General features: G+C 41.8%; 1 protein-coding gene across 15 annotated transcripts in view; it reads right to left on the reverse strand.

Moving 5' to 3' along the window:
- LOC135939593 (CUGBP Elav-like family member 2) overlaps positions 1–13,220 on the reverse strand; it is a 234,644-nt gene that overhangs the window by 53,248 nt on the left and 168,176 nt on the right. For all 15 annotated transcript variants that reach the window (XM_065484656.1, XM_065484420.1, XM_065484502.1 and 12 more), the window contains one exon: positions 7,930–8,012. In XM_065484656.1, coding sequence (XP_065340728.1) covers positions 7,930–8,012 — 83 coding nt within the window. The remainder of the gene's footprint in view (positions 1–7,929; positions 8,013–13,220) is intronic.

The following is a 13,220-nucleotide window of genomic DNA, read 5'->3' on the forward strand; positions in this document are numbered from 1 at the left end:
TACAAACAGTAATTTTAGATAAAGGTAGTTCATAAAAGCAATTAATGACCTAAAAAGCCAAATGACCTTTATTAAAGCACGTATCTACAATGCCAACCAAATATTACACTCAGAAACTTTATATTCTCGTTCCCGCATGTAAAATGCTATCTCGCTCTCAGCATAACTTCTTTTTAGTTATTTCTTGAATTAGTAACTTGAAAAATGGGCGTTCGGCATTAAATTAGGCAAAGCGCACGGATAAGAATTGCGATATTGCGTACTTTGGCTACGTACATACTGGACAGACACTGGATGGAGCAGGGCGATAGAGACACCGGTGGTGGCGCCAGCTCGCTCGGAGTTAGTCTGGTTGGCGAATGCGCCGTTCGCCAACAGGTGCTCCGCAGCGCTGTACCCCATTCACCGACTCAGCCTCCACCCTGGTGGCGCCGCTGCGAACCGCGTGCAGCACACCGGACATCTTTGAACTTGGTTGGAGCCAACTCTTTCCAACTAGGACTCTATTTCCAACGATTGACGGCGTGATATTATGACAATACACAATAAGACAAGTTTATTTTTGAGAAATCTTGAAATCGTCATCAGACTTAAAAACAGACTTAATCTTGACAGTGCCACAAATTATAATTAATGACATACTATCGCGAGTAAAATTAAAATTATTAAATGTCGCTTGCAAATTTGAGAAATATGCGAGGAGAAAAAACATTCGTCTGCAGACCAAAATGTGATGATAAATCAGCAAAAACCTTCATACCATTTTCGAAAACATCTCGCAGTTAGAAGTCACAGACTTAGCAACGACGTTTTGCTCATGTTAATAAAAAAATCAATGCGTAAAACGCGCATTTAATTTAGTTTTGAGCAGGGAGGACGGAACTTCAGGGAGATAATTTTTCAATCAATTTCCGAGAGTCTGCCGTATCTGCCTATCTTTATGAATGGGGCGCGAGATTGATTCGGGCAAATTGCCCCGCTCCACCCACTCTCAATTTCTTAGAAAGCACTCAGTCAGAGAAGCGAGCGACGCTCACAAATCAATTTTCAATTGCAATAAAAATGCAGTTGAGGGCCACGCATTGCTATCACTCTCTCGCTGGCAGTCCTATTAAATTTTAATGGTAGCTGAGCATATATCAGTTTTTATATTACGCGGGGGTCCTAAAACTCGGAGCCATAAAGTTCTACACGAACACGGGCATAGCAAATCCTTGACTATTTGAATCGCAAGACAGCCATAATATTTCTGTGAGCAGGAAAGTGTTTTACTATCAATATAGAATAACGCTGATAACTTTCACCCGCGCAAGGTCAAAGCCGATGCAAGCAGAAGAACCTTTTTATTATAATTTAGTTAATGACGATTGAAACTGCAAAACATCGGCAATATTTGTTGCCAATGCAAAAACTAATCCTGAAGAAGGATTCATTTAAAGCCAAAATTGAACTTGGTATAGGACTGTATCTTTTTTTAGAAAAATGGGTGCACAGTTAAGCATGCGTTCCCTATTTGAGATCTTATTTTATTTCACAGGAAAGAGTTCCCCCAAAAAGCTAAAAACACCATTGGATAGATTGCGACAAGGAGAATCGAAATCTGCCACGAAAATATGAGCAGTATAAAGTAAAAAGTTTGGGAGAAAATTGGAAAAAATTGAATTATTTTGTGGTAAAGTCTTCTTTTGAGTATCGCACATTGTAGAACAATTTGATCAACTAACTACTTCTTAAAGCCAACAATCCTAATTCGATGTTTATAAATCCACTTTAGGTTTGCATTATTAATATATTTCGTTTGTGACTCGCTTTGTTTAGCTCGAATGCTTTGCGTGCTCGTTGCATTGTGAGAATCTTAGCGATGTTTGGGGGTCGGATGCGGGCCGATATGCGTCTACATTTTTGACTCCTTGCAAAATGACGATTCCATTCGGATTTGGTAGGGTTGCGCAATCTTCTCGACTCAATACTAATTGCTGTTTTGCACCTTTCCGGCATGCGTGAATTAATTTCACGGGACGAAAGCGTTAAGCGTTTCAAAAATGACCCCGGTGCGGGGGCAGTAACATGAGTTGGTCCTTTTCTGGACTGGGCTTCTTTCAACGCTATCCATTCACGAAGTTAAAAAAGGATAATTAGACCTATTTTTCAGAAGAAAACAATTTTGGCTTTTCTTGAAATATGTTCCGTTCGTATATTTTCAACGTGTAAAGTTTAACGCGTTTCTTTTTAACAGTAAAAGCTGCAGTTCGGGCTTAACGCTTGTTGTATGTGCCTCGATGAGTTATCCATCAAGAGCGATTTCGCTCGCGCTGCATAAATCAGCTTACCAACCCATCAGCTGTCAAAAGTTGGTAAATCAAGAGCAGCAAGCTGCTTAAAATGTATTAGAAGGGAACGTTTCAGCTTGTGGTGGTCCCCGGTCCCCGCCACTTACTGGCGCCAGTCTAGTTCATACGCTCCCGAATCGGCAAAGGGCAGTGTAACTGTGCGATAAGCGAGTTACCTGTACTGACCCTTGCACCTCGCACGACAACTCACTCCACATTGGAAATTCCATGCGAGCAAAAGATACAGAGGCAGAAACATAATATTTCATTAACTCGGATTCGGGGTAAGCCTTTTGTGATAATATATATTATTATATAAGTAGGGTCCATAATTGATTTTGTGATAAAATATTAGTTGTAAACGATTAATTATTTAATGTGAATATTTGTAATTGATTTACTCTTATCTATGAATTATAAATTTACAAGCTACATCTAAGATGATGATTAATGATTAAGGCGCTTATTAATAAGGCAAAGATGCTTTTCCATTCTGGGCTCCTCAACAACAACCCACAAGCTCAACGCTACCGAAATTTCAGCTCCTTTAGCCAGCGCGAGTCTCAAAGCGAGCAGATTAGCACTTACAGCAAGCAGATGAGAGCGAGGGAATATTTCTTCAGCCATATTGTGATGCCACATCGCCTCAGCATCACGTGTTGCCTTTCCACGCTTCCACAAGGTGCAACCAAAATGTATTTTGTTTTTACCACTCGCTACAAAAGCAGCTTGAAAAATGAATTCGCTAGAATTTTTCTGTATGCCTTTTTTATCCCTGTCCTCTCGGGCCGGGAAAGGCGCGCACTGCATTAGCACGAATGCTGAAACCCGGGTCCTAATAACACCGCGAACGGATAACATGGGCGCACCAGGCCGCACAGGGACCCAGCCCACTGAAGGGCCACTTGCCTCCGCACCGAGGACTGCATTGAAACGCTAGACATTTGTCCCGTGAAGCCAAATCACGCATGCTGGAAAGATGCAAACCAGCAAGTAGCGAGTCGGCGCCGGTGCGCCTCCCAGTCCGTTGATCAATTTGAGTATTTCGAGTCACTAAACTAACCACTTTTTGCCATCTCTGACATTGGGTAGCCAGTATTAGATCTCTGAACTGCTCAAATACCTCCCATTGCTTCGACACTCCTGAGAATGCCTTAACAATGCGAGTTAACGGGCTGGTTTGAACGTCAGAAGATCACAAAGAACTTTTTTACACTGACTATTGAAAATCAAAGTTAAATTTTTAAAACTTCTAGCAATAAAATAATAATTTATGAAACAAAATTCCGATTAGGAATTAAAAAATGATAAATGGAAAATCACATCAAAAATGCTAAAGATCGAACAGCAAGGTTGCACTTTTTAGCCTTTTTATCATCGGCAAAAGATGTGAGCAGATTGGTATGCTGAGGCTACGGTGGAAAAATTCGCTAGATCGCTTTTTGCACAAAAGTGGCTGATTTTTATTCCGGTGGAGCGCCATTGTTTTACACGTCAAATGAATTTTGATCACATCAGCATAAAAAGCGGCGGGCGCACACGCGTTTTAACATTCGACGCGTGAAATTCCAAGCTGGAAAAGCGGTGGCGGCAGTGATATCTGAATTTCCATTTGACATACGTTGATTGGCAGACGTGCACGTGACGTGAAAGATTTTCGATAGCCTTTATGCCATTCTGCAAAAGAATTTGCTGTTTTTTGGCATCTAGTATATCTGCAGGTAGGTTTTTGCTCTATTCATTTCTACTTGGGACGGATAAAGATATGACTTCTAATTTGTGGCATGGTATGAAAAAAGTAACTTTTACTCATTACAACATCATGGGCAAAAACAATTATCAGAAGGTTGGGCGATGAAGATTTTTTAAAATTAATTAAATTTCCGCAGAGATTGGAAGTATCGAGGTAATAGTTTAAAAATGCCACTCAAACTCTAGTAAGATTCTTAACCTTAATTTACAATTTGTTCAACGGTATTTGCTGAAGATATTCAAATTCCAGTGAATAGGTTTTTAAATTTACAAACCCATTGGGTCCGCTCTCTGCTGATCTGGGTTGTCAACAGGTCTCTCCACGATTGCTCCTTACAAAATCATGAGCTGTTTTTGCGGCGTGCGTGGTGGTGTGTGTTTTCGCGACGCCGCGTCCCACTTGTTTACACTTTGGCAAGGCCCCAAAACAATGTCCAGCAGCATTTTCCTGCGCGGACCATCGGACCGAAAGCATCAGAGAAACTTGCTGGCTGATTCGCACGCCTCGCTGAGTGAGTTACACACTTTTCGCACCACCGGCCAACGGCAGCGATAAATTTCGCTTGAATAAATATTTTGTCTTGTCGGAAAGCGGGAGCTGGAAAATACGACGATGGGCCTCACTTTGCCCGCGCCTGATAACAGAAAAATATACCCATTTCACGCCAGAACAAATATTTGTTTTGACGCTTTCACTGTGTTTCTCCTCTTTCCTATTGGGGGAATCTTAAATTTGATGCTTATTGATTCATTATCAAGAAATTTTTATGCTTCATGGTTCGCACTTTTCCCAGAATTAGTTTTTTGGCCAATGATTTAGCCCTTAATTACAATAAAATTTCCCCATTCTCTTACTCGGAATCACTGATTTATTCACAAACTTGGAAAGATATCAAATTCAAAATTAACCTACCTAACGCTTCAACTGAAACTAATAGGGGATGTAATTTATGAAGGCATCAAAGCGAAATTATTTAAATGAAGGTCCGAACAGTAAGATCTGCTTTTCTTCCGAGCCAATAGAAAATAAATATAAACCATATAAATTTTGATTGATTCCCCTTAGGTTGAGTGTCAGCGCTCGGCATGTGAGTAAGCAATATAGGATGTTGTAATTATATAAATCCCACGGGCACAGTGAAATTATGGAAATTACATTGAACACTATGCTTCAAACAGAGCCGACCGCAGCGCCATATTACATGTATTGCGGAGGTACGCTCGCTCGCTAGGCCTGTCCGACACGCTTTGTTATGCGCGCTCTTGTGGAATTTTGACCACACATAAATATGCAATTTCGAGCAGCTGAAATACTACCACGCACAATGGTGTAAGTGTGTAAATTTTGGCTCAGCATCAATAAATCTCTTTTAGGCTTATAGAAAATTTCATCGCGTTTGCTGCTTGGTTAGTGGAGAACAAGGTCGTAAAATCAAATTGAGCTCTTTTTCAAGCACGGAACTTTCAAACAATTTTAATATCCAATTAAAAGTGAAACACGTGGAAAATTCCTTGCAGAACTATTGCAATATAGCGTTTGATGGAATGTTAGCACATCAAATAACTGGTTCGACAACTAATTTCACAATCAGCTCACGCTGGTGCCGGCGACGCAATCGCCAGTCCACCAGCATGTACGCAGAAATCAACAACACATCTATGCAAATCGAATCGAAATTAGACGAGGGGCTGGTGGGGAGCGTGGCGACTGCTGCTGTTTCATCACCACCGAGTGCATAGGTCTTTGGCGGCGCTGCCTCGATTGGTCGCCGCCGCACACTCAGCAAACGCACGTCGGAGGCCAGAAATGTAATTATTTGCCTGCTTGTTGCAGATGCGGGTTCTGCGGTTGTTTGCCAATTTCGAGTCCACCACGCAAATAATAATAATGATATGCCTAATACGTAGACTGCTGTTGCTGGCATCGGCATCAATCACCCACCCTCGGTCGGGCTGGATAAATAGTTTGCATGCGTCGCCTAATTTCCAGTGCGGCTGAATTATGGATGGCCTTGTCAACGAACTGAGAACTGTGGTTTGCAGCACAGCGCGTTTATTGCGATCCCTTCCTCTCAATTTATGTTCGTTGAGGTAATTTTATGTCCCATTGCATTTCGGGCGATGCTGATGTTCTCCCCGCGGACGTTCATCATTCTGCAGTGTACGCGTACATTTTAATTTTGCTCTTTTTCGTGTAAAACAAATACCAGATCCAAAAGGGATTGATGGGAACGAGCAAAAAATGCATGGCTTTTCCTGGGCAAATGAAAGTCAAATAAGAAATTCCATCGTCCCTTGAGGCAGCGACACACATCAAAGGCGCGAATATTGTTTTCCAGGCGGGGTCGAGTTGCAATCATCTCGAGAAAACGGGCGGTGCGTGTCATGGACAAGGACGAAATAGGACGCCCGCTGGACATTACTATTGCATGCGACAAGAGTGGAGAGACTTGTTTTCTCTCCCGCTCGGAAAAGTAGTTCTCTCTCTCTCTCTCTCTCTCTCTCTCTCTCGCGAGCGCACATTATCAGACGGCGCGTGTTTCATTTTTCACATCTGCTTGTGGCTCGAGGATGACGTCAAGCATCGGATTCCCTCTTGGCAAAGCGGGGTGCATCACTAATTCAAGCGAAATTTCCGACGGTGCGAAGAAACAAACAAACATTGACGCGCACCAGATGCGCGCGACTAAAAGCCGAAAAGAAGGCTGCAAGAGAATCAAGAAACTTGGCCTTTTCAACTCGTGGTGCATTTGAATAAAATAATACACTGCGAGCAAGCAGAGGAAATTTCCGAAACTTTCCCAGCACGAAAGGAAAACTTTCGCTTTCATAAATAAGTCTCTGGCCGAAAATGTATTCATTTTGCGTAGGGGCCCATTTTAATGGCTCGCAGCAGATGCTGCTGTTGAGATGTGAATGTAACTTCGCAGCAGAATCCAAAACGGGAATGCGGTAAGTCATCAAAACGACCGGAAACTTTCAAAAGTAAAAATTCCTCATTTTCAAGGCTTCGCCTGTTTGCTGTTTTGGTTCCAGAGTTTTCGCTTACAGAACAGAATACTCCAGCTGTGCTTGCCTAGTTAAATAACAATAAGAGATTTTATTTCAACGAAGTGCTCGTTAAAACAAACAAAGGCTAATTTAAAAAAGGCTTTCTTTGCGTATAAGAAAAAACAATAATGCTTTTCTTCTCCACGTTCCATTACTAATTCTCAGAAATTTGATAGCATTTGAGGAAGCTTCCTCTGAAATATTAGAGACGAGGAAACCGCATTGACAAGGGAAACAAAGAAAGTTGGTCTGCCTTGTATTCGTCTGCTTGTGAGCAAAAAATGTCAAGACATTTCTCAAAGGGAAAGGAGGCGAGTGCATCGGCGCACTAATGAGGTGGAAAAATTGAGGCTTTCACAGGAAGACTGAATTTGAGATCACTGCCGTGTTCTCCCTGGGGGCTGTTTTTTCGCTCGCTTGATCTCGCCTGCTTGACAAGACATTTTTCGTCCCGAGCCGAGAAAATTCGAGCCACTTTCAGCCTGTGTGACGGCGTAGATTCAATTTTGGCATCGCGTCGTTCACAGGCGGATGAAAAACTCGATACCGCACAAATTTGAGGACGATTTAAGCTTGAAACGGTACTAACTGTGAGTGTTTACGGACTATAATTGCATCTCATAAGGAGTTATATAGTTTAAAAATATATATATAAATTACTGACAGTAGGAGTTCCCGATAATTATATGACATGTTGTGTGATACATAAGAAATTGAATGGAAACTTCGCTGATCCTGGTATAATGTTTATTTTTTTTACGTTTTCAGTCATGTGTATTATCTTTTTTGTACTCACCCCTGTTAAAGTCTTGATATTATGAAGCGCATTCTGCGCATCCAAAGCAGCCTTTCTTGTATAGAAGGTGACAAAGCAGCAGCCTGAAACAAAAAAAAGATAAAGATAAATAACAGTTAACCTTTGACAAGAAGAATAACATTTTAAATGCACTTTAAAATTTTGCATTATATTACAAAAATGCCATATAACTTGTTTATTTTAGCAAGGTAGAATATTGTGCTATTTTTTTATCATAACCAAGTATTACTGACTTTCCATTTTTCCTCTCTTACACTCATAATATTTACAAGATATTGTCTTAAAATACACCTACTTTTGGGCCATTAAGGGCATAGACCGACAAGAAACGTTATGGCTCGACCCAATTAAAAAATCCAGGTACTTCATTATTCCATTAATTTATAGATTATAAAGCATTACAAACCACAAAGACACATCTAATTCACATTTTTCCTAACTCACGACTGCAATATCACTATGAAGTTATAACTACAATAACAGTTATTTCTTTTCTAAAAGTAGTTTGTTTCGTTCCAACACTTATTCTTATTCTTCTTAGGACCCTTTAGCCTCACCCTCAATTGCTCTCTGGGCAATTTTGTATTGTAGGCATTGGGTCTATTTTTCCTAATTTTGAATGGACAAATTAATCATCAATTCCGCAAATAATAGAGTGCCATTTTTCCATAGCCTTATGCAATTCGACAAGAAACTAGATTTCCACTTGACGGTAGTGACGGCACAGGTGGAGGCGCGGTCCTCCGGGAGATGACTCTGGCGGTGCCTTTAGCGCGCGAGGCGAGCTCGGGTGAAAATGCAGTCGTCGCGTCTACATGGCGGGTAATGGGCACTTCAATCAATTTAGCTGGCTGGGGGCCTCGCGCCATTAAATCTTGGCCACACACGCTCGCCTGCGTTTGGAGAGCGCGCGGCTATCACCTGTCACTCAGACCGGATAATTAATCAAAATGCCTTTGTCCGGCCGCCCCCCGGGGGTGGTGAGCGACACGGAGATGACATCAAAAAGGCACCCAATTTGTTGGCCCTATTATTAGCCGGCGGGCCGGCAAAAAACAATGCCGCCGGTCGTATTTATGGACTATTGATCAACTGCCAAACCGACCGGCAACGCACTCTCGCACCGCCTCTACTGCAAGATAGCCCTTAAAAAATAAAACGCCGGTCTCGTTTTTGTTTCGTCTCACCGACGACGGCGCAGCTTTTGGCTGTGTTGCGTAGAATTTGTCACGCAGCACACACTACTTTTTGATGAAGACAAAACACGATCGGTTTTTATGTGACCAGTTCTCGAGCGAGCTAGCTCAGACATCAGAAATGGCGTTTTCACGACACCCATTTATGCAGCTGGTTTGGTCACACTGTAATGACCAATGAAAATGGAATATTTATTTTCAACAAAATCATGTTAATGGCAACAATTTAAGTGGATCAGCGCAGCAACAGCACAAAAAAGTGCTTGCTTTTGCTTAAAATAATCATCTAAAAATACCAACTGATCTTTGATAAAGGGTGCCACGTTTATCGAAATCAAAATTTGTATGATATTTGATTTTTTGCATGTTGAAAATCGAGATTAATTTTAATTATTACAGAGAAAACCCATTAAATAAATGTCGCAAAAAATGGGATTTTCACTGTTGCTTGGTTCTTTTTTAGTATTATTTGATAGAAGCAGTGTTTTATTCTGCGAACGTTTTATTGAATCCATTAAATCTGCCACTTGCTGGAGCCAACAATGTACACACCTCTAATGTTGATGGCTTCCTACATTGCACGACTGTCGCCATAAAATTAAATATGGTGATAAGTGTACAATTCAGATTTTGATGTTATGAGCAAACATTTTGAAAAATTCATTAAGTATAGGGTAATTTATTTTCCAATTACGTAGGTGCGAAAAGATGGGAGGAAAATCAGTTTGAATAAAATCACCTGCGAACTGGATGTAGGAATTGATCTATTGTAAAAATCTGTGCACACAAATAAAAAAAGCATCATAGATTAAAGGGTTAATGCGGCCATGGCGGCCGGTTGCGGAGGCTATAAATTCAGCGCTGGAAGGTGCGACGGGCGCTGGCAGGGTAGGCTAAAGGGTATTCAATTAGCGGTAGAGCGGGCAGTCACCAGCGAGAGTCATAACCGCTGGTCGCTCCGTCATCTCGGATGCAAGCGAGACCATAAAAGTGGAGCTACCCGTTTTTATTGCCGCCGCAAGATGAGTCGGGCCCATTTCTCGACAGATAGGTATAAAAGGGATCAATTCGGGTAAAAGCTTTTGAGCCGCCGAAAACACACACACACACAACTCGGCCAGCGCACACTTTGCTCTGCTCCCCTGTGTTGCAATATGTGTGTGTATGGAACAGACTGCTGGGGCCGGCACCGAAATTAATTTCGGCAAAGTCGTCTGCGGAGCAAAAGTCATAGGCTGAGCCCACTTATTGTCCACCCAGCGGCTCTCTTTATGACGACGACGTCGCCTCGCTGGATTTGGCACGCGCTGCACTGTTTTTATTCGCGCTTTTTGCGCCTGCCGGCTTAATTAAAATGTTTCCCTTGAAAACTGCCGACTATGCGGTGGAATAGAGAGCAAAACCAGACAGTCGGCTGTTAATGGTTTATGTGGTGGCACATCAGTTTTGACGCGAGAGAGAGAGAGAGAGAGAGAGAGAGAGAGAGAGAGAGAGAGAGGAGAGAGAGAGAAGAAGCGCGTGCAAATGCAAAATATGTAGATGAGCTTTGCTGATTCTGTGCATATCAATAGAAATTTAACCATCGACTTCAAAGATAAGTGCCCCATTCAATCATACCAGAAATTGCAGGATCATTTATTTTCATAACTATCATACGTCGATTTCCATTTGAAAGCAATAAAAGCGGCCAACATTAATTCTCAAGAGGCACTTATCGACGATGTTAGCAAGCCAAGTAACAAACTAGAAACACGAGCAGGTTCAACGACCCCTCAGCGTTACAGCAAACTCGATTTCCTCTCTCGGCATGATTTACGAACGAATGGCCCATGCATATACACACACTCACACGGAGCGATGCATATGCAACCGGCAGCGCTCGCACTGACAATTGAAATCCAACTTCTCCCCTGGAGTGCTCATGAGCGACATTCATCTCTCCCACCAACCGAGTAAGTGCGCCTATTATTTTCCAAAGTTATGCATCCCGCTTGGCAAACTCGCTGCACAGGTTGCATAACCAATCGTCGCTGCCTAAGGACTAAGGATGCAATTTATAAAGTGGGATGGAGCGAGCGAGCGAGCGATATTTGATGAAAGCACGAACAATGAAAGACGCGGCTAATTTATGGGATTGAAAAGTTGGTGAGCGAGCGAGTCGATGGAATTAGCAAGCAAAAAGCATGTCGCTGAGCAGGAAGCGCGAGAGCCAATGCAGTAGTAACACGAAAAACAACAAAAGAAGAGGGATCGTTAAGTAATTAGAGTGGAGTCAGAGCTAGCGAGCTCTCTCTCTCTCTCTCTCACACACACACACACACACAGACAACCCCGCCGCCGAGGGAAACTCTGGAAAGTCGAAGATCATTGTCGTGAAATTAGTGCTGTGCGGCGGTAGTGAAAAGGGCCTTTCCGATGGCAAGCGAGCAAATCTCTGGCTGCCTGCTCCTTTGTGCGTGTCTGCGAAATTCACTTAAGATTCTACGCCGCGTCGCCCCGAGTACTAGGCAAAGATTGCGCCATAGCTTGCCAGACTTTCGGCCTCTTGAAAAGGCATAGAGCGATTGTTTGTTTGTATGCTCGCTCTTCAAAGGGACGAAAATCAAGAGGCGCCACCCGCCGCTTTTTGCTCTCTTGTGAATGTGTTCTTGTTTAGGACACGTTTCCAAACTTGGTTTCCAATTGTCTCTGTGTTTCCCATTGTTGGTCGAGGCTCTGTTACCCTGGCGTGGATACAGGAATTAAGTGCTCCGAGCTATTCAATGAGACCATCTCTCTGTTCTCCAAAACCAAATAGTCAAATACTCATTTTTGTTCAGGTCAGTAGTATACAACTTAGGCTGTGAATTGTGGATGGATTTTTCCGAATATTAATCAACGGATAGTTGGGTTCTATAGCCAGATTTTGTGATAAAACATTTTGAAGCCCAAATTATTTACATGCGTATTTTATTATTTTTCTTCCGTATATTTGTAATAATTTAAGAATCTTTATTTTCTCGGGGAATATTATTGCAACAGAGGTACAATTAAATATAATTAAGTTTAAAAGTAGAGACACATATAACGTACCTTAAACTGACAATTTTGACACTGAATCTTAATAATTGAATTTTTTAAATAGGCGCATGAATTGAAAATAGAACTTGTAAATTTTAACACTCTTTTGCTGGATTTTGCTGTCCAAAAGAATATAAATATGCAAAAAATAAGTATTAAAATTGCAATAAAACCAAATTTCAAAAGGAAAATAAGCATTTTGGCCTGTAGCAAACTGATTTGAAAATATATTTTGGGCTCAGAAATTTCAACCAAATGACAACCCTTTGGTCGAGGGATGCTATACGCTACAGAAATTAAATATAAGATGTGGTTTTCCAAGGCTATATAGCTGATTTAAGAGGTTTTGGCATTTAAACGATTTTAGTATGGTACCAATGGTTCGAAATTGCTTGGTTCTTGCCCGTATGCAAAATAAAAGTTCATAAAAACTTGATGTAAAATTTGAAAGCAGAGCAAGAAGAAAAACTACAATAACCCGAGATCAACAACCTGCAATATACAATCTAAAATTTTATCCATAAAACTCGATGATTTACCGGAATAATTGTTTTCATTTTTGCTACAAGAAGCTCAAGCAATTGATTGACTCTTTTTGGCAAATTTTACGGGCCACCAAGCGCCTGACAATTGTGAAAATTTAGTTCAATTCCATATCGATTCCTTTGTCAGCGGAGAACAAAAGAATCTGCTCAGACTTTGTTCTGGAGATTTACAGCCGGTGCTGGAAAAAAGTATTCCCAGCGCTCTCATACATCTCGTTGGCTGTGTGTATGATTTCTTCGCTCCAACGACGGAAATACGCATGCAAATTGGAGCCGATGCCCGTGAAACACAAACGCGTGTTCCGACCTGCTCCTCCTCCTCCTCACCATCTCTGCCGCTCGTTGTGTATTATTCAATACGAATTTTATATCGTTGCTTCAATGTTCCTCCATCCGACGGGTGGAGCGGCGCAATATTGGAATCCGCGCGCCGCACCTCCGCATGCATCGGCTTCACGAACACAACACG

The sequence above is a fragment of the Cloeon dipterum genome, chromosome 1, assembly GCF_949628265.1.
Source record: "Cloeon dipterum chromosome 1, ieCloDipt1.1, whole genome shotgun sequence".
Taxonomy (NCBI): domain Eukaryota; kingdom Metazoa; phylum Arthropoda; class Insecta; order Ephemeroptera; family Baetidae; genus Cloeon; species Cloeon dipterum.